The sequence below is a fragment of the Panthera uncia genome, chromosome A2 (assembly GCF_023721935.1).
Source record: "Panthera uncia isolate 11264 chromosome A2, Puncia_PCG_1.0, whole genome shotgun sequence".
Taxonomy (NCBI): Eukaryota; Metazoa; Chordata; class Mammalia; order Carnivora; family Felidae; genus Panthera; species Panthera uncia.
This window is the reverse complement of record NC_064816.1, coordinates 58,489,482-58,507,515: the sequence shown is the minus strand read 5'-3', so window position 1 is coordinate 58,507,515 and position 18,034 is coordinate 58,489,482. Positions and strand designations below refer to the sequence as shown.

The following is an 18,034-nucleotide window of genomic DNA, read 5'->3' as shown; positions in this document are numbered from 1 at the left end:
TGACAGCTCGGAGCCTGGAGCCTGTTTCAGATTCTGTGTCTCCCTCTCTCTGACCCTCCCCTGTTCATGCTCTGTCTCTCTCTGTCTCAAAAATAAATAAAAACATTAAAAAAAAATAAAGTATTCAAAAAAAACCAAGGCTTGTCTGACCAGGAGCATTCAGGCAAGCTCTAGACATCCCTTCTAGGGGACAGAACACACAGGGCAAAGCACTGAGCGTTGCCAGGACCATATATACAGGTGAACGTGGGCCTTTCTGTGAGGCAACTGGCCCAAATTGTTCAGAAAATCAGCGTGAGGGAAAAAAGCCAAGGGCTCTTCTCTCTTAGAGGGAGCAGAGACACAGCCACCAGTCGCAAAATGTGAGCCTTGACAGAGTCTCGGTTGGTAAAAGTTATAAAAGGCATTGGGACACAGAAATGTGATGGAGGACGCGGTGGGACTGGATGTGCTCACGTAAGGGAACATTTTTGTTTCTCCAAGACGCAAGCTGAGGTGTTTAGAGACCAAAGGTCCATCTGCAACTGACTTTCCAAAGTTGGCAACAACTGTGTGCACATAAAAAACACAGCTACACGAAAGGATAGTGGGAGGAAAGAGGTGGCATAATGCTCAGTCCGCAAACCCGAGGGTTGTGCAGACACTCCCTGTGCTGTTTAACTTTGCAAAGATGGAAGTGTTTTTGAATAAAACATCGGGGGGCATCTGGGGTGCTCAGTCGGTTAAAGCGTCTGACCTCGGCTCAGGTCATGATCTTGTGGTTCATGGGTTCGAGCCCCACGTCGGGCTCTGTGCTGACAGCTCAGAGCCTGGGGTCTGCTTCTGGTTCTGCGTCTCCCTCTCTCTGCCCCTCCCCTGCTCACTCTTTCACTCTCAAAAAAAAAAATAAATAAATAAATAAAATAAATTAAAAAAAATTGTGAATAAAACATGTGGGAATGATCACTACCAAGTTGTCTGTGATCAGCTGCACGGGGGCCACGGAGGCAGCCATGGAGAGAGCAGTGGCCACAGCAGGCGCCCCGACTTGTTCTGGAGGAGGGCCCCCTGGGGCAGGGGCAGGTCAGGCGAAGCCTGGATTTGGGAGGAGAAGCCTGTGTGTCTCTGGCGGGTGGCCTGTGACAGGTCAGCAGGGGCCGTGGTACTTCTGGTACCTGTTCCCTGTGGCAGGGAGCACTCCTGACCCTACCCTGGTCTCGACCCCCTAGCCAGCCGGCCAGAGCCCCCGCACTGCAAAGCAGGTGGCTGAGGCCTTGGTGGGGTGTCGGCGAGAGCAGGCAGGGCTTGGAAAGGCAGGTCTCTTGTTCTCTGGCAGCCGCTGCTCTGGAGAATGAGGCCCTCAACGGGGGCAGGCCGTTCCGGGGCTGTGCCTGCCAGAGTCCGGCTGTCCCCAAGGCACTGGGTGGCCCTTTCAGGATGGCTAGCTTCCATCCTTCCCTTCCAAGCTGGTCCTGGTCACTCGCAGCCTGAGCCGTGGCGAACGCACACAGAAAGGGAACAAGTGGAGGGGGCCTGGCCGGAGGTGTGGAGGCGGGAGTGGTGTCAGCTCGTCCCCCACACCCGTCACAGACAAGGAGGTGCCAGCCTGGGTGGCCAGCAGCTAACGAGGAGGCACAGCCCCGTGACCCCACTGACAGGCTCAAGACCATGCTAAGTCATTGTCTGCTGACAGAAGCAAAGTAGTGGTGGGTGGCCGCACAACAGGGACAGTGACGGTGCGTCACTTCACATGAGCCCACTGCACTTAGCATCTGGGCAATTCATAGATGCCAACTTTAAAAACTGGATTGGGAAAAAAAAAACACAAAACTGGATTGGGCAAGTGGCCAGTGATTCCTAACCTCATATGTAAACTAAAACAAGTGATCCTGTCCAGGGACCCTCCCTCCAAAAGGGGCCTGGTGTCCCGACTTGTGTCATGATGCCCATCCTGGTCCCTGTGGCTGGCCCAGCTTGGGAGGGGGTGAGGCAGGGGCCGCGCTGCAGGGAAGGGGCTCCTGAGGCTAAAGATGGGGGATTCCTCGATGTCAGGTAAACGAACCCGAGCTGCATGGGGTCCCAGCTTGTGTGTGTGTGCTTGGGGGGCAGGTTGACCAGGGGCTCTGCGACCATGCTAGAGTGTGCACTCTGTGGTCCCCTCGCCTCCTGGGACCTGCACACTGGGTTGTCTGTCTTCTCCTGTGACGGTGGCCACAGTTTCCGGCCCTATTGCTGACCTTAGTCACTTGGTCAGACTCCAGGTCGGATCATTCTGTCGCTTCTTAGAGATGCGCATTTACCTGGCCTCCTCTGCATGGGCCTTGATTTCCTCCTCTCTGCGGCTTTGGACTGTTTCCCTAGTTCCTTCAGGTGCAGAGTTGGGGTGTTGAGAGCTGTTGGCAGCTAGAAAATTCCCTCCTGTCGCTGCTTTCACTGTTGCCTCTTAATGCCTGCTTGGCTGCAAAGTATCTTGTAATTCGGCTCCGTACTCCTCTGCGCCTTGGACCGTAGCGGTTGTTTGACCTCCACGCTCGTTACTGTTCCATGGAAGGTTACGGTGTCCCACCGGAATGCTGTTGGTAACACACAGCCTTGTCCCGCTGGGCTCAGAGAAGGTACCTTATAGGATTTCTGTCTCTTTAATTTATGGAGACTTGTCCCGTGGCCTCAGGCAAGGGGTGTCACCCTGGGCACTTGAGAAGAGCTGGTGGGTGGTGGTCAGTGCTCTGAGTCCCGCCGGCTTGTTTTCATATTACACACATGGCAGACATGAGGACACGATGAAGCATGAGGACAGCTGCCACTCACCTGGAGGAGGTCATCACCGGTACCCCCCATGGTGAAGCACTGGTCGGTGTGCCCTCGCTGTCCCCCGGAACTATAGCGCATACATAGGAGTCCCGTGAAAGGTAGATTTGGTGTTGTGCTTTACTAAAATGGCACGTCCTATGTGAACGATCGCACCTTGCTGTCACCCCACATTGTTTGAGGGGAGTCCCCATGTGGCCCTGCCCATCCCTTGGGAGGACTGCCTCAGCTCAGGTCTAGAGTTCTCCGTTCCACCCAGAAGCACCCAGAAGACGCTGACGGTGCACGGATGTCCAGTGAGACCACACCCTGCATGGCACCCTGGTCTGCCCCCCCCCCCCACAGTGGGACAGCACTCTGGACAGGCCCCCTCATCCCCTGCCGTGCTGGGTGGCACTTCCCATTCCCTCAGCAAGGAACAGGCTGCAGGCAGACACTAAGGCTCACACCCGGGGTCCCGAGATGTCAACGGCTAAAGCCACCTGGGGCTGGGACACCTGAGCTTTCAGTACCCCACCACAGGGTTCAGACCTGCTGTACAGGAAGACCCTCGGGGCCAGGAGGAAAGGGCCACCCAAGCAGCTGGCAAACGGAGGGGCCTGCAGGACCCGGGAGCCCAGGACCACCCTCCATGAGCCGCCTGGGGCTGGTGTCTAAGGCCCCTCCGGAGACCCCTGGCTCCCTACCCCAGGCACGACCACGCACAGTGACATGGTGGCAGATGTGTCTCCTGGCCCTGGTGACACCTCACAAAATAGTTCTCCAGCTGAGGCCAACTTGGAAAATTCCAGAGACCAGGAAATTTACCGTGAGGCAGGAACAGCCGGGTCTTGGCTTGGAATGGAGCCCTGCCCACGTGAGGAACACGGGCAGGGCACAAAGGAGGGACTGGCCAGGCCCACCTTGAGGGAGTCCTTTAATAGAGACTGGCAGACAGGGGACACGACTGGCCCCCCCTCCCCCACCCGGCCTGGCCCCGGGGTGGACGCGGGAGAGGCAGTTTTAAAAAACACAGCGGGACCAATTCTTCACGTTCACGGAAAAGGGGTACTCGGGCAGCCCGCTGGAGTCTGTACACAGAGCTGGGTCTGGGCACCCACCCCCGGGAGACCGAAGCTCACGGCCATCTGCCCCACTGTCTGCACCCAGGAGGGGCAGGAGCCCGTGGGCTCCCGGCTGCTTGCCCAGAGCTCTTAGTGTTTCTACACTATGTACACTGTTGTGCTTTGGACCTCCTACCCCATGGCCCTGGCCTGAGGCTTGGGTGGGAAGACGGACCGCTCCCACTGCGAGCTCAGGCTCAGGACAGGGCCGCCCTGCTCCTTGCCAGGGAGCCACAGGGTCACTGCAACAGAAGGGTCAACGCTGGACAAGATGCAGGCTGGTGGGAGCAGGCGGAGCTGGGTCCGGGGGTGAGGTTGGGGACACAGGTGTGTATGGACGGGGCCCAGCTGGGGTCGGGGGCAGCAGGTGGTGGATGGGGTGGGGCTGAGCTGGGCGGGGGCGGGGTGTCTGAGGTCCCCTCCCACCCAGCGCAGCTGCCTCCACGGTCCGAGGGGGGTGGTGGGCAGGTGGCTGGGGCAGGGTGTGGTGGCATCTGCGGGTGTGTCCCCGCCAGCTGGGCGGGGGCGACAGGATCAGTTGTTCTCGAAGAGAGAGAGAAGGTCGTCATTGTTGTTTGTGGGGAGGTCAGGTGGGCCAAGGTAGGACAGCAGTTCCTCGGGGTTGGTCAGTTCTGGGAGCAGCTGGGGACAAAGCAAAGCCATCAGCAGCTTTGGCCTCAGGCCCACCACACCCCTGCAGGGGACCCTGTGCCTGAGCCCCTCAGCCTGCACGGGCCTCTCCCTGCCGAAGGCTGCTCTTTGACCAGGAATCACTCCATACAAGTTGTCCAAGGACAACCTGGGACACAGAGCGCCTGCCCCAGGGGGCACGCATGGGGCCATGTGGGGACCCCTATGTGAACAGAGCAAATGCAAGAAGTGGGGTTTCCAGTGTCTGGGATATTCTGCTTTGAGCTGCTCTAATTTTCTCCCGCTGAACTTCAGGGTGTTCGGTTTATTAGAGAGAAAGACCGTTACCTGCAGTGCACACACTGATTTTGGCTCACGTGACACCTGTGGGTCAGCTCAAACCACACCGAGGCCAGTGTGGTCCTCTGCAAGCCCAATCTTCTTGGGGACTCTACACAGGTTCCTGTAGCCAACTGCCTGGACAGAGTCATCCCACGGCTACTCAGGTACCTGACACTCATCATCAAAAGAGCTGACGCTACCTGACCAGCTGTCCTGGCTTCGAGGTCACTAGGGCGTCAGTGTCCTCCCTTCTATGAAGCATGTGGACCCTGGGGACGACGGACACACCGTCCCCAGCCCCAGCTCCCATGCGCTCCCTGGCATGGGGCCTGTACTCACGTCCAGGGCTGGTTCCGGGGCCTCCCCCGCCCCAGACATGGGGGGCCCCATCACGCCTGTGGCAGTGCTGAAGGCCAGCTCGCCGATGGGGCCTGAGCTCACTGGGCCCAGGGGCTGCCGGGATGCTGGGGGAGGGTTTGGATGGTGCAGCTGGGGCCCTGGGGCCCCTCCAAGGCTGGGGGCGAGCAGCCCTGGAGCCCCTGGGTTGTGGGCAGGGTCCAGGTGACCCGCTGGTGGCATCTGGAGAAGGAGAGAAGAACCAGGTAGAACAGCTCCTGGTCCCCTGGAGTTGGCCCTCCGCCCCACAGCTTGCACTGACCTGGCCTGGGAGGCAGGGAACAGACTTCTCAGGTGTCAGGAGGCTGCTAGGAATGTCGGACTGGTAGGAGCTGGGGGGTGGCCCCGGGGTGAACTCAGGAAGGGCCGGGGTGCTGGGCGTGGCAGGCGGGAAGGACTCAGGGAAGGTCCCGGGTCCCAGGAAGCTGGAACCTGAGAGCAGAGCCCATGTTGGGTGAGGCCTGGGAGCTGGCACTGGGGAGCAGCCAGGGGGTGAGGGGGGCTGGCGGCCCAGGCTCCCAGCGCTCTCCGCAGGTAGCTCTGGGTTTTATAGAAAAGAGCATTTCCTCTCATCACAGGGGAGCGGGCCTCACCCAGGCACACCCACACATGGGGTCAGGTGGGGCCGGGCCCCCAGCGGGCCAACAGAGAGCCTCCGTTCCCAAATGCCGGGCCCCCCTGCCCGTCCCCATGGCGTGGCCACACCTACCCCACCAGGTCCCCAGGAGGCCCCCCCAGGCACAGGGCCCGCAGCAGACTGGTCTGGAGAGAGCAAATCACTGGCCCGTGGCACTCACCCTGGCCGGGGTAGTCACCAGGGGCTGGGGCTGGGGCCGGGGCCGAGGGGGGCTGCAGGGGGGCGAAGGGGGCGGCGGCGGGGCCCAGGGCTGCTATCATCTCCATCACGCTGGGCATGAGCATGTGTGCGGGGCTCACGGTGCGACAGCGCTTCAGCACTGGCCCGTCCGGCTCTTCCTTGACGTGAACGTCGGGCTTTACGGGCACCGGCTTCCAGCTGCACGTGGGGTCGATGGTGATCTCCTCGTAGTCAGAACTGGGCAGGGACACATGGCTGGTCACCAGCTGTCCTTGCCGTCTCTCTCGGCCCCCGGCCCGCTTCTAAGCAGACCTCCACTCCAACGCCTGTAGCTGCACGGCCCATCACACAGGCCCCGTGGGTGGCCGGGCCCGGTTGGATGTGGGTTCCATCTGCGGCCGGAATCAGCCCGCCCCGTGGCCGAGCTGTCACAGGGCAGCCGGCGGCGGGACGGCACGAAGACACTTACTTCTGAATGTGAACGAGGACACCCAGCACATACTGGTCCACCTGCAGGCCCTCCAGCAGCGCCGTCTTGCTGTAGGAAACCAAAGGCATGTGGCTCAGGGGCCTAGCCCGACCTCGCCCCGGCACACTTCTCAGCTCTTTCACCCTGCTTGAGGACACATGGCATGAAGTGACCCCGCATGCGATGACCCCGTGTACACGGACCCCACGTAAAGCTATTCTATGAGATGATCTCAGAGATGACCTCGCACAAAGCGACTGTGTGCGTGAGACTTTTGCCCTGAGCCGCACCGTCCTCGTCTGCTCTGTGACCCCCTAAACCTGGGGTTTTGTTGGTCCCCGTGCCTGGGATCCCGGGAGGACTGTCTGGGAGACACTCACTTGCACACAGGGCACCGCCAGGTCCCCCGCTCACAGTTGAGCTGCAGGTAGGACTCCAGGTCGAAACACTGCGGGGAGCAGGAGAGATGGCTTCTCACACGGGTGCCGGGGGCAACCGGGCCATACTTTGCGATTGAGCCTTGTGGTTTCGGGCTGAGTTACGTGAATGTTGAGAAGCCACGTGGGCCAGGCTTGCCCGGGGCACTATGCTAAGTGCTTGGCCCTGGGGGCAGCCAGGAGAGCACAGCCCTCCTGGGACTAGAGTGCCTTGTGGCCAAAGAATAGGGTATCTGTGCTGGCAAAGACCCGCCTCCGGGACACGGTGCTGAAGGGAAACTAGGGCCAGGGTCTGTGTGTGCTGCTCCTGGCCAGGGCAGGAAGACCCCACCCGCCACACTGACACCTCTTGAGATGTGACACGAGAACGCAGGAAACCATGGGGTGCGCTCCAAGAAACCAATGCCTGGTCTGGGGAGCACGTGGGGGACGGTCTGGTGAGTGCATGGGGGCTGGTCTGGGAAGCACGTGGGGGAGCCGGCTACCCACCCGCTGGCTGGTCACCTGCTGGTGGAGGGTCCGCGGGAAACCGCTGCACGTCACAAGTTCTGGACCACCCACCTGTATGTGGCGACAGTCATGGCCTCGGGCGGGGAGCTGGATCCTGCGGAATGTGATGGGGCACCTGAGGGACACCTTGATGGCTGTCTGCTCCACCCCGTCCTCACCGTTGGGCCCAGGGGTGCCAGGGACGGTGCCGCTGCTGAAGTTGCGTTTTACTGGCGTGCACGGGGAGAGGACTCGAGTGAGGGGCTGCCAGCTGGGCCAGCCGCTGCCCCTACCCCCCGAGTCCCCAGCCCCGGCAGATGTGGGGGTGTGCCATGTGGTGGCTGGTCACCGGGTGGCCACTCACTCTTGGTGATACAGTGCTCCGCGGGCAGGAGGCGCTTCCTGAGGAGGCCCTGCAGCACCGAGCGGACGGACGGCCGGTGCACCAGCTGCAGCACGAACAGGTGGGACTGCGGGAGGTGAGGAGGGTCAGGGGCGCGGCCCACACCCCCACATCCCGCACTAGCTGTCTGTCTGCGGCCTGTCAGAGCACCGACCCCCAAGAGCCCCCCTGCACGCCCTGCAAACTGCACCTCGGTGTCTGTGCAGGGCCTGGGCCTGCCTGGAGTCCCCAGCCGGGGAGGGTTCAGGTCAGCCTCCCCCTGGGGAAGGACAGGCTGCCGTCTTGTAGGGAGTAAGCGAGAGCACCAGGCCCCGGTGAGCAGGCCTCACCAGGGAGGAGGGAGGTCCCCTCTCTCGGCAGGGGCTGGGGTCGGGGGCAAGCACAGCCAGGCCCCTGCAGGCCCAGGAGGCACTTACGCAGCAGCAGGCTGTGACCGTGATCTGGATGGTGTTGCGGCCCGGCTGGCACACGTGCTTCAGGTACAGCGGCTTGTGGGAAGTCTTGTTGTCGCCGCGCTCGATGGTGAGCGGGGTGGCGTTGACGCTGACCTGCACCGACGCCGGCCAGTTGGTGTTGGTCTGCCGGTCCTCATGGTGATAGCACTTGAACTGCAGCTCCAGGTCTGGCCTGCGAGGGGTGGGGCGCTGAGCAGGGGTTGCAGGGCGGGGCTCGGTACAGAGCCACAATGGGGATGGGGCAAGAGGGCGGGGCCCTAGAAAGGGGCCGTTGGGTGGGACCACTGAGAAGCCTCAGGCAGCGGAGGGGGCTGCGCGCAGCTAGGCAGGGCCACAGGGCGGGGCGGGACCTCTGGGAAGGGGGCTGCAGGGCGGGGTTACACTGTGTGGCGGAGCCAGGCACCAGGCCGCTGAGATGTGGCTGAGGGGCAAGGCTTCATGGAGTGGGGCGTGGGTGGGAGGGAATATCTTGGGGTGGGACCTCACCGTGGGGCGGAGGCACTCAGCAGGGGTCTCTAGGCGGGGCCACACTGGGGGCGGGGCCTCCGGAGGGGCGGGACCTCTGAGAAGGGTCAGGCGCTGGAGGGGGCTGCGCAGCTAGGCGGGGCCACAGGGCCCGCTCACCTCAGCATCAAGGTCTTGTAGACAGAGTCCCGGAGCTGGAACGCGTGGTTGCTCACAGCCAGGTTGTGCTGCAGGCGGAAGGGCTCCAGCACTACCCCGTCCCGCACCGGGAAGGTCAGCCGCAGCTCGTCACCCTGGCCGCTGCCTGCGACACGCTGCTATGAGCAGGCCACCCCTGTGGCAGGGCCCCGGGGGGGGGGGGGGAGGGTGGGCAGGTCCCCTCATCCTCCCGCTCGGGCTGGTGTGGGCGGCATCTCCCCTGGGGTCCTGGGCCCGGCCATCACCCCCAACGGGAATAGGATCTTGGTTCTGTCCTGGTTCTCCCGCTGTTCTGTCCTGCCTCAGTCACCTGGCCCCATGTCCCCTAAGTTATGACTGGAGAACGTGCCCCAAACCCAGAAAGGAGGGTGCTCCTGTGCTTTCAGAAGGGGTGCGAGGCTAAGGTGTGAACAGACCACCTGCCATCATCCTAGCGCTTGAGCTAGGGTTCTAGGACCCCAGCTTCTGTGTGGTGGTCTCCCCCAGAGCATGGGTCTCTTAACCAGGAGTGGACCTCAGGAGGCCCATAAATCCCCTGAAATTATACACAGAACTCTGCGTGTGTGGGTATTTTTCTAGGGAGAAGATCAACACCTTGAACGGATGTGCAGAGTTCTAGGAGCACAAAATGAAACTGAGGGCCCCCCACCCCCACATTCCCTGCAGAACTCCGGGGTCCTGGGACCCCCGCCCAACCGTCTTAAGAGCAGGTGACACTCACTGGGGGGTGATGGGTGCAAGGAGCTCACGCTGGGCTTGAGGTCCGGCAGGAAGGGCGATTTGACCTCCTGGCTGGTGGACATGTAGGGGACGCTGCTGCTGGGGGTCATGGGTGGCGTAGGGCTCCCAGGCAGTGGGGAGCTGGGGTAGCCAGGGATGGAACGGGTGGGCTGTGGGGTTGAGCAAACAGTCAAGGTGGGATGGTGGGGGGTGGAGTTTGTTCTCGAAGCACCCGCTGGGACCGGTCACAACAGAAACAGGCAGGGGTATCCGGCTGGCCACCCGCACTTCCTCCTGCTTGGGTGCCCTCTGTCCACGTGCCCACCCTGAGAGCCGCCCACCCGTGTGCCCGTACCCCACTCAGGCCGGGCTGGCTGTAGCTGACGCTTCCCCCGTTGAAGTTGGCACCCTGCCCGTTGAACTGCTCTGTGGGCTGTAGGGAAAACACGGTGTGCGCCCAGGGCCCCAGCCTGCCCACTGCCGGGCCCCTGAACCTGACTCAAGGAGTGGGCTGGGGGCAGGGAGCCCACCACACACATGGCACTAGCCTGTTTTCTTTGTACACTTTTGAAGTTTACCATGTGATCTGCGGGGAGCACATATCGTTGTGTAATTAAAAAAAATTGCTACTATAGAGAACAAGATGACCCCATGTGTCAGAGGGGTTTTGGGAGAGCCACAGAGAGGCTGAACCCCCCCCCCCCCCAGGCCTTGCTGGGCTTCTCCATGGTGAGTGGAGGGAGTGGAGACACTTTTCCACAATGAAATTCAAGTGACTTGGGGGCCTGCCTACTGCTCCCTACACCCAATTTCCAACAAGATATATGAATTTCAGAGGGTCCTTTCAGAGCTGGATCCCTGCCCTGGTCAGGAACCCTATGAAGCTCCTGGCTTCTTGGTCACCCTGAGTGCACAGGGCCCAGCAGGAGCTGTGTCGGGCCCGGAGGAGCCATGCCTACCTTGTAGTGCAGTCCTGCTGGGCCAGAGGCGGACAGGGACTGGCCCACACCCTGCTGCAGGGGCAGCCGGTGCCCAGGGTAGGAGGATGGGGCAGGGGGCGGCCCGGCACCGGATGTGTACTGGGTGGCACTGGGTCCGTACTGGCTTCCTGGCAGGTACTGCTGTCCTGGATAAACCTGAAAGAGGCACCATGCCAGGGGAACAGGTGTCGGGGAGGCCAGGTCCCAGGGAGGATGTGGTGCCCGCTCCATGAGGCGTGGCCGCTTTTCTCACACAGATGCCCAACCTCACCATGGGTCTGGGTGGAGCTCAGGATGAGGGAGGAATGGACACTCACCTCGCTGGAGTAGGCTCTCTTGACCCCCTGTCGGGGCAGTGGCTGGGCCTGGGGAGGCCCAGGGTACCCATGCTGGGGCAGGCGCTGCCCTGCATAGAGGGGTGCCATGCCTGCTGCCCGGGTGGGGTTCATGCCCATGGGGTTCATGCCAGAGGGGCCCAGCAGCCCTCCCACGCTGGTGGGGTTCATGCTGCCAGGGACGCTGGGCCCCCGGGGACCTCCGTGCTGCAGGAACTGGCTGTTAAAAGCCTGCCCGGCCCCCATCTGGGGAGAAAAGAGAGGAGCCATTCAGCACCCCCACCACTGTGGGTGCTGCCCAGTTGCCCCCTGCGCCCCCTCAACCCCCTCGTCTCTCTGTGTGCACATCCCCAGTCCCCAACCCAGCTGCCCGACTGGTCCCTGCCTTCCAGACCAGCACATGTGTGGGCTGCATAGGAGGAGCAGCTGGGCCTCACCGCTCCGTACTGGCTCAGCTCCTGGCTCTGCTTCTCCTGGAGGGCAGCCACGGTGGCCGTGGCGGTGGCCGTGGCGGTGGCCGCAGCAGCAGCCACTGCAGCTGCTGCTGCAGCCTGAGTAAAATCGGTGGAGGGTCGTGTGGCATGTGAGGGCAGACCCAGGCCCCCTGGCCCCCCCGGGCCGCCCGCATACCTGTGAGAGACACAGATGGCTTGGCTCAGAAGTGCTTCCCTGCCTGTCGCCCAGGGGCCCCCTTCTTGTCTAGATGCTCCAGCATCAGCCGTGGGAGCCCACAAGAGCATCACACTCACAACAGTCAACAGACTGGTTCACATGGTCCCAGGCACCTGCCAAACCAGAAGCTTTGCACCTAGAGGACTCCCAGCACACCTCACAGGTCAGGGGTCCTGCTTACCCAGCCGTGAAGCCAGGGCCCCCTGGGTAGCCCCCGCGGCCATACACTCCTTGCTGCACGAAGCCCTTGCTGGCAGCGCCCTCGCCAAACGCCTGCTGTCCGAGGCACTGTGGGGAGTTCAGGGCAGGGCCACCACCTGCCACGCCAGGCATTATAGAGCTGCCGGGGGGGCTCCCTGCAGGGCCCATGGGGTTCCCCAAAACCTGCGAGGAAGCAAGAATTGCCAATGGGAATCATCCAAACAACTCACTTCCTGCAGTTGCTCTAAAGGGCTACAAAGGAGAGGCCTGGCAGTGAGGGGCTGGGGGCAGAGGTGAGGGAGGAAGGAGAGGAAGAGAGCAGGGGTGCAGAGGCCCAAAGACGGGGGAAGAAGTCCCACACAACATGTGGGGGGGGGGACTCGTCTACAAGGATGGGGCAGACTCGGGGAGCCCAACCCCATTTCTGTCTAAGGTCTAGGGGGGCCCTGGCAGCTCTCGGGGGTGGCCCCACTGCAGGCTCACCTGACTCTGTGCCGCGTTGCCGACGCCCCACACGGTCGTGACGACAGACAGCGACCCTGCTGGCTGAGTGGCGCTCTGCTGCCAAGGCACCGGTTCATAAGCAAATGGACCATCACTGCAAGTAGACAGGTGGGTGGGGAGGCCCAGGTCAGGAGGCCACGGGTGTTGAGACCCCTGGCTGGGGAGGCTGGCAACTGGGGGAGGAGAGGTCCTGCCCTGCCACCCCGCCCGTACCCGAGGCCTGAGAAGGGAGGGCGGCAGGAGACCCACTCACCCGTGCGGTGTGGGGGGCAGGGCGGGTTTTACGGGGTGCATGGGGTTCATTAGCCTCGGGCAGCCTAAAGGCCGGGTCTGCGGGTGGCAGGAAGTAGTCCTCACAGCTGTTTACGTGGGACTCGGCTGCTCTGGCTGTGGGGACAGAGGAGGATGTCAGTGGAGATGCAGTGGCCGGGGGCTGTCGGTGGGGTGCCGGGAACCCCCAGCACCAGGCCCCCTTGCTCTGCTCTGACTGATGGAGGGCCGGGCGACAGCGGGGTCTGAGGGCCACTGTGGGGGTGGGGGCAGCCTCAGCCTGAATTGCCCACCCTGACAAACCTCTGTCCTCTGCACCCCTAAAGCCAGCCTGGAAGCCAGCATTAACCCTTTCAGGCCAGGCCCTGCTACTCACAGCCCCTGAAATAGAGCAGGCTTTCTGACCCAGATCCTTTTCACACGCCCCTCCCTCAAGAAAGCCTGGATATCCATTAAAGTCAGGGAACTCCCAGGACCCAAGTGCCAGAATCCCCCAGGTAGGCCCCAGGGTGGAGGCCAAGGCCAGAGCCAGCAGAGAAGAACAGAGGAGGACCAGCTGGCAGCCACCTTCTGCTCAGGCTCTGAGACTTGCCCACTCTGGGGAGGGGGCTCTGCTAAACAGGGCTGAGCAAGGTCAGCCAGCTGCTGGCTTCACCCTGGGCTGGGGAAGGGAGTACAGGTCACCTGCGTGCTCCTGGCTGACAGCCCCTTGAGGGCTGACGTGGGCACAGGGCCAGGCAGACCTGACCCCCACGGGCCACGGTGACACCCACTGAGAGGTCCCCAAAGGGGAGGGATGCACATACGGAGCAATGGGCAGGGGGTTGGTGCGAGCCCAAGGGCATGTCAAGGGGCCAAGGGGAACACGGTGGCAGTGGCTGGCAAACTTTCTTGGGACCCATGTGCCCGTGCAGGGGGCGTCCTCCTACTGTGTGAGGCTCACCGCCCCCTCAAACTGCTGTCTCAGAAAAATGAGGGAGGGAGAGCCAGGCACTCACATCCTTCAACACCCCCAAAAGCAAGCCCAAGCCCTTGTTGGCACCCCCAGGGGTATGCTGCACACCTACATCTGCCTGACCCAACCACAGAGGCGCACTGGCTGTGGTTCTCAGGGGTCCCCGGGAATCCCAGGTGGGGGGACTCTGCCCTCCTGGTGTCCAGGTTCTGTCCTGGAGCACCAGTGCCTTTTAGGGGCTGCAAGCCCCCCCCCCCCCAGCATGCACACATGCCACCCTGGACAAGCTAATGTGTGGTGGCTCAACCCAAACACCCCAGCACTCACAGCACCTCCCTCTGGCCTAGGAGTGAGAAAGTCGCCCCAGAACCCACCCAAGCCCGTGACTCACATTCCTGAGTGCTGACCAGGGACCTCAACGTTACCATGTCGTCTGTAAATAGTCCTGGAGGTGTGTGTGGGGGGACCCTCATCAGGGACCCAGAGCAGGGAAGGGGTACAGTGGGAACTGTGACACGGGTGGTTCTGCCTTCGGCCCTTCATGCCACTGAGCACTGAGGTAAGTGGGTCCCGGAGCCGCAGCAGAGCCGGGGCTGGGGCAGGAACAGTTGGCAGGTCTGCCTCCTACCTGGCTCTGCTCCCCCTCTGAACGCTGTTCTCCCCTGCCACCCAGACCAGGTCCCACTCTGGAAACAGAGGCCAGAAAATGCAGGAGTCAGTGGGTCCAGAAGGCTGTGGCCCCAGGAATCTGGGTAGACACAGGCCTGCGAGCCAGGATCACCCAGCCAGGCTGGCGTCCTTGGTCCCTACCGTCCAACTCCAGGACGGTGATGCAGCCACCGTGGATATGGATGGGTGGACCTGCCAACCAATGGACCAGACCACAGAGGGCACAGACCAGGCACCGGAGGAAACCGGCATTGTAACGCGGGGCTCCCACAAGCGAAACCAAAAGTTCTAAACTTCACATCTTGTGCAAAAATTAACTTGAAATGGGCCACGGATGTAAATGAACAACAGAAAATGATAAAACCTTTGGAGAAACTCTTCGGGACCTGGAACCAAGGAAAGAGCCCTTAGATGTGACACCAGTGCAGTCCTCACAAGGGAGAGGGGGAGTCATCTCAGAAAGGCCCTGCTGATGCAGAGTGACAGGTATGCCCGCAAGTCACATCTCTGACGAAGGACTAGTATCTAGGATATATAAAGAATTCTCAAAACTCAAAAGAAAAATAAACACCCCAGCTAGAAAATGGGCAGAGGACACAAAGAGACATTTTAGCGAGGAGGTCGTCCGGACGGCATGCCGGCCCAGGAAGAGACAGACATCCGACGTCATGGCCACTGGGGACGTGCAAACTAACACCACATGGAGGCATCACTATGCACCTATCAGAGTGGCTACAACAGTGACACCACCAAGTGCCGGGGCTGGGGGGACTGGGGGGACTGGATCTCCTACCCACGGCGGGTAGGACTGGAAAATGGCACGGCCACTCTGGAAAAGTCTGGCAGCGTCTTGTGAAAGTCGGCACACAGCTACTGGGCAACCGGGCGACCGCACTCCTCTTCGAGACATGCATGCTGAGGTTCACAGAAAACTATGCGCGTGTCTACACCAGCTTCCTCCTAGCAGCTCAAGAACGGCCACCCAGACGCCCTTCGGGTGAGGTTAGCCAGCCGTGGGGCGTCCATAGCCCGCGGGCATGAAAAGGAAGAGCGAGCAGGAATCCCCAGAGGATCGAGCCGTGGAAAAAGCCAGTCCCCGAAGGTTACACGCGGTATGATTCCCTTTATGTAACGTTCCTGAAATGATGAAATCACAGAAGCAAGGAGCAGAGCCCAGCTGCCAGGTGGGGAGGAGGGAAGCAGGTGCGAACAGAAGAAGGTGTGGAAGGAGAGATGTGCATCTGGCCCGTATTCCCGGAGCATCCCGGTGTGACATGCCCGTCGTCTGGTGAGACATCACCGCCAGGGGAGCCGGGAAAAGGATACAAGGGTGATTTCTCACAGCTGCACGTGAATCCGGAATTCTCTCAGAATACAAGTTGACTTGAAAAACCACCACCACCACCCGTGGTCTCCACAGAGAAGCCCCCGGCAATGCTCCCTTAGCCCAGGCTGGTTGGGCTGGCTGGGCCCACTCAGCTGTCCCAGAAGCAGGGGGGAGACCAGCCCCCTGCCCGGTGCAGAGCCCCAAGACTGCAGGTGCTCCACGCTGCTCCGGGCCTCCTGTCTGGCACATCACACTCACCTGGAGGGCGGGGGCCGGAAGACTCCTGTTTCTAAAGAGCTTGTGGGTCAGGGTCAGGCTGCTGCTGATGCAGGGACCCCAGTCTGAGAGCCCCGGAGATCCGGGGAGGAGGGGGCAGGGCAGGGGCCCCAGGAGGCCTCCTACATCACCCCCGAGACTTCTCTGCCACGGACGAGACCACAGACGGTTCCAGTTCCCCCTGAGCCTCCTGCACGCCTGGGTGCTTGGGTGTATGTGTGACTTCCTGCCAAACTGAGTCTGCTCTCCTCCCTGAGAAGACTCAGACTCTCCGAGTGGGGCACCCCACAACCTGCTGCTCCCCACAAATGGACAGGTGCCATCTGAGTGGAGACCCTCCTCCCACTTCCTGGCCTTGAAGACAGAGCCAGGAAAACCGGTGCGGGCCCACGGGGCTTGTGCCCCAGTGCCAGCCGGAAGCCGGGACCCCTCGGCAGAACTGCCCTGGTTCTGGTTCTGCGCCCCATCTTTCTCCAGAAAACTCACCACTCAGGCCCCCTGCCCCAGGGCCTCAGAGCAGCTGTGCCCAGGCTCCTGCGTGCCAACCAAAGGCAGACGTTAATGTGGGTCAGCCTCTTCCACTCCACCCTGTCCAGGCCGCTTGGTCACCCAGAGGCGGCACGCCCCATGACAAGCCACCTGACCCCAGGAGGGCAGGCCTACTCCACGGTCACAGAGCAGGGAGCCCATGGTTCCAGGGCGAGTCCCCAACCGGAGGGACACCAGGGTCAAATGGGCTCAGAGGAGGTAGAAATGACGGCTCCAGTGAGCGCGACGGCACAAGGTGGAGACTCAGGTGTTCTGGTGTCTGCAGGTCCTACCGCTCTACATGCGAGGTCCCAACACTGACCAGCTAACTAGAGTCGTCCGAACACCCAGGAAGGAGCATTTGTGAATGGCCCAGACACCAGACACATCAGAGACCAGCTACAGGGTTTCACTACTCTGAGCCTCGGTTTACAATGTGTAAAATGGGTACGTGGTAGCCACCCCAGGACTGAGGAAAGAGGAAGACACATGACTGCATTTATGCCAGCAGCCCTGACTGCTGTAGTGGAGGCAGCCACCAGTGGACACACCATGGGGAAGCCTGGCTGCCCTTGGAGTCCTCCCCAGGCACACCCTGCCTGTCCTTCATCATCTCCTCCCCCCGCCCCCCCTCCCCGACTTCTCTTCCCAGCCAGTAACCAGCCCCTGGGCATGGCAGGTCCTCAAGGCCAGTATCCCACCAGGTGAGGCTAAGACCCTGCACGGATCCTGGCACCTCCCTTGAGCCTGGAGAGGCCCCCGCTGCTAGCAAGCCAGGGTCTGGTTGGTGAGTCTGTGCTCACTCTCTCTACATCCACCACCGGCTTACAGATCAAGTCACGTGTTCTGTGTAGGTCCCTGCGAAATCTTGAGATAAAACAAACGACTTACAGACGTGGCCATAGATGTTCTGCAACTATCAGGAAGAGAGCAGGGCAGGGAGGAAGCAATTGGGGGGGGGGTAGGAGGGAGTAAAGGGGAGCAGGGCTGTGGGGAAAGGGGACCAGGACAGGGAGGAAGCAGGTCATGAGGGGGAGAAGGGAGGATGGCTGGGAGCAGCTCAGAGGGGGAAAGCGGAGGAGGAAGGGAGCAGGTCGGGGGAGCAATACACCCTCCCGCCTCAGCTTCGTGCGTCCCGTTTGGAAAGGGGTGTCCCCACGGAAGCCGCGGCCGGAGGCTGAAAGGTCGGCCAGTGTCGCCGGCCCGAAGCAGACCTGCGTGGGTCCCACGTCGCTGGACGGTGGGCGCGCACGGCCCAAGACAAGCCCGGAAGGCGAGCCCGCCGGCCAGAGCGCGGGGCGGAGGCGGCGGAGCCAGGTGGGGCGAGGGCCGGGGGTCACCCTCCGCGCGCAGGAGGTCGCCGGGGCCGCGCACACCCGTCGGGCGATCGGCCGGCTACCAGCCCCAACAAAGGCTCAGGTGAGGGTCTCCCGGCGCGCACGGGGTCGCTGGGCCCAAAACCGCGACGCGCACGCGGCAGGTGCGGCAGGTGGGCGCCGGGGCCACCCCCAGCGCGGCCAGAGCCCCGGGGCAGAGGCGCCGCAGCGCCGGGCCCGGGGCGCCGCACCTGCCCACCGCGCGCACCTGCCGCACCTGCCGCCCCCGC

General features: G+C 62.0%; 1 protein-coding gene across 4 annotated transcripts in view; it reads right to left on the bottom strand.

The window, feature by feature from the left end:
* Positions 1-3,686: 3,686 nt before the first annotated feature.
* ZMIZ2 (zinc finger MIZ-type containing 2) overlaps positions 3,687-18,034 on the bottom strand; it is a 15,146-nt gene continuing 798 nt past the window's right edge. Inside the window, exons 2-19 of one of the 4 annotated variants that reach the window (XM_049641179.1) lie at positions 12,657-12,790; positions 12,383-12,497; positions 11,880-12,082; positions 11,464-11,656; positions 11,009-11,272; positions 10,671-10,847; positions 10,067-10,144; positions 9,713-9,881; positions 8,953-9,097; positions 8,290-8,500; positions 7,835-7,940; positions 7,471-7,700; positions 6,925-6,992; positions 6,545-6,613; positions 6,056-6,312; positions 5,521-5,690; positions 5,202-5,441; positions 3,687-4,532 (exon numbers count right to left, since the gene is read on the bottom strand). In XM_049641179.1, coding sequence (XP_049497136.1) covers positions 4,425-4,532; positions 5,202-5,441; positions 5,521-5,690; positions 6,056-6,312; positions 6,545-6,613; positions 6,925-6,992; positions 7,471-7,700; positions 7,835-7,940; positions 8,290-8,500; positions 8,953-9,097; positions 9,713-9,881; positions 10,067-10,144; positions 10,671-10,847; positions 11,009-11,272; positions 11,464-11,656; positions 11,880-12,082; positions 12,383-12,497; positions 12,657-12,706 — 2,853 coding nt within the window. In that variant the 5' untranslated portion in view covers positions 12,707-12,790 and the 3' untranslated portion in view covers positions 3,687-4,424. The remainder of the gene's footprint in view (positions 4,533-5,201; positions 5,442-5,520; positions 5,691-6,055; positions 6,313-6,544; positions 6,614-6,924; positions 6,993-7,470; positions 7,701-7,834; positions 7,941-8,289; positions 8,501-8,952; positions 9,098-9,712; positions 9,882-10,066; positions 10,145-10,670; positions 10,848-11,008; positions 11,273-11,463; positions 11,657-11,879; positions 12,083-12,382; positions 12,498-12,656; positions 12,791-18,034) is intronic. The other 3 variants (XM_049641180.1, XM_049641181.1, XM_049641182.1) reach the window with 3 other exon arrangements.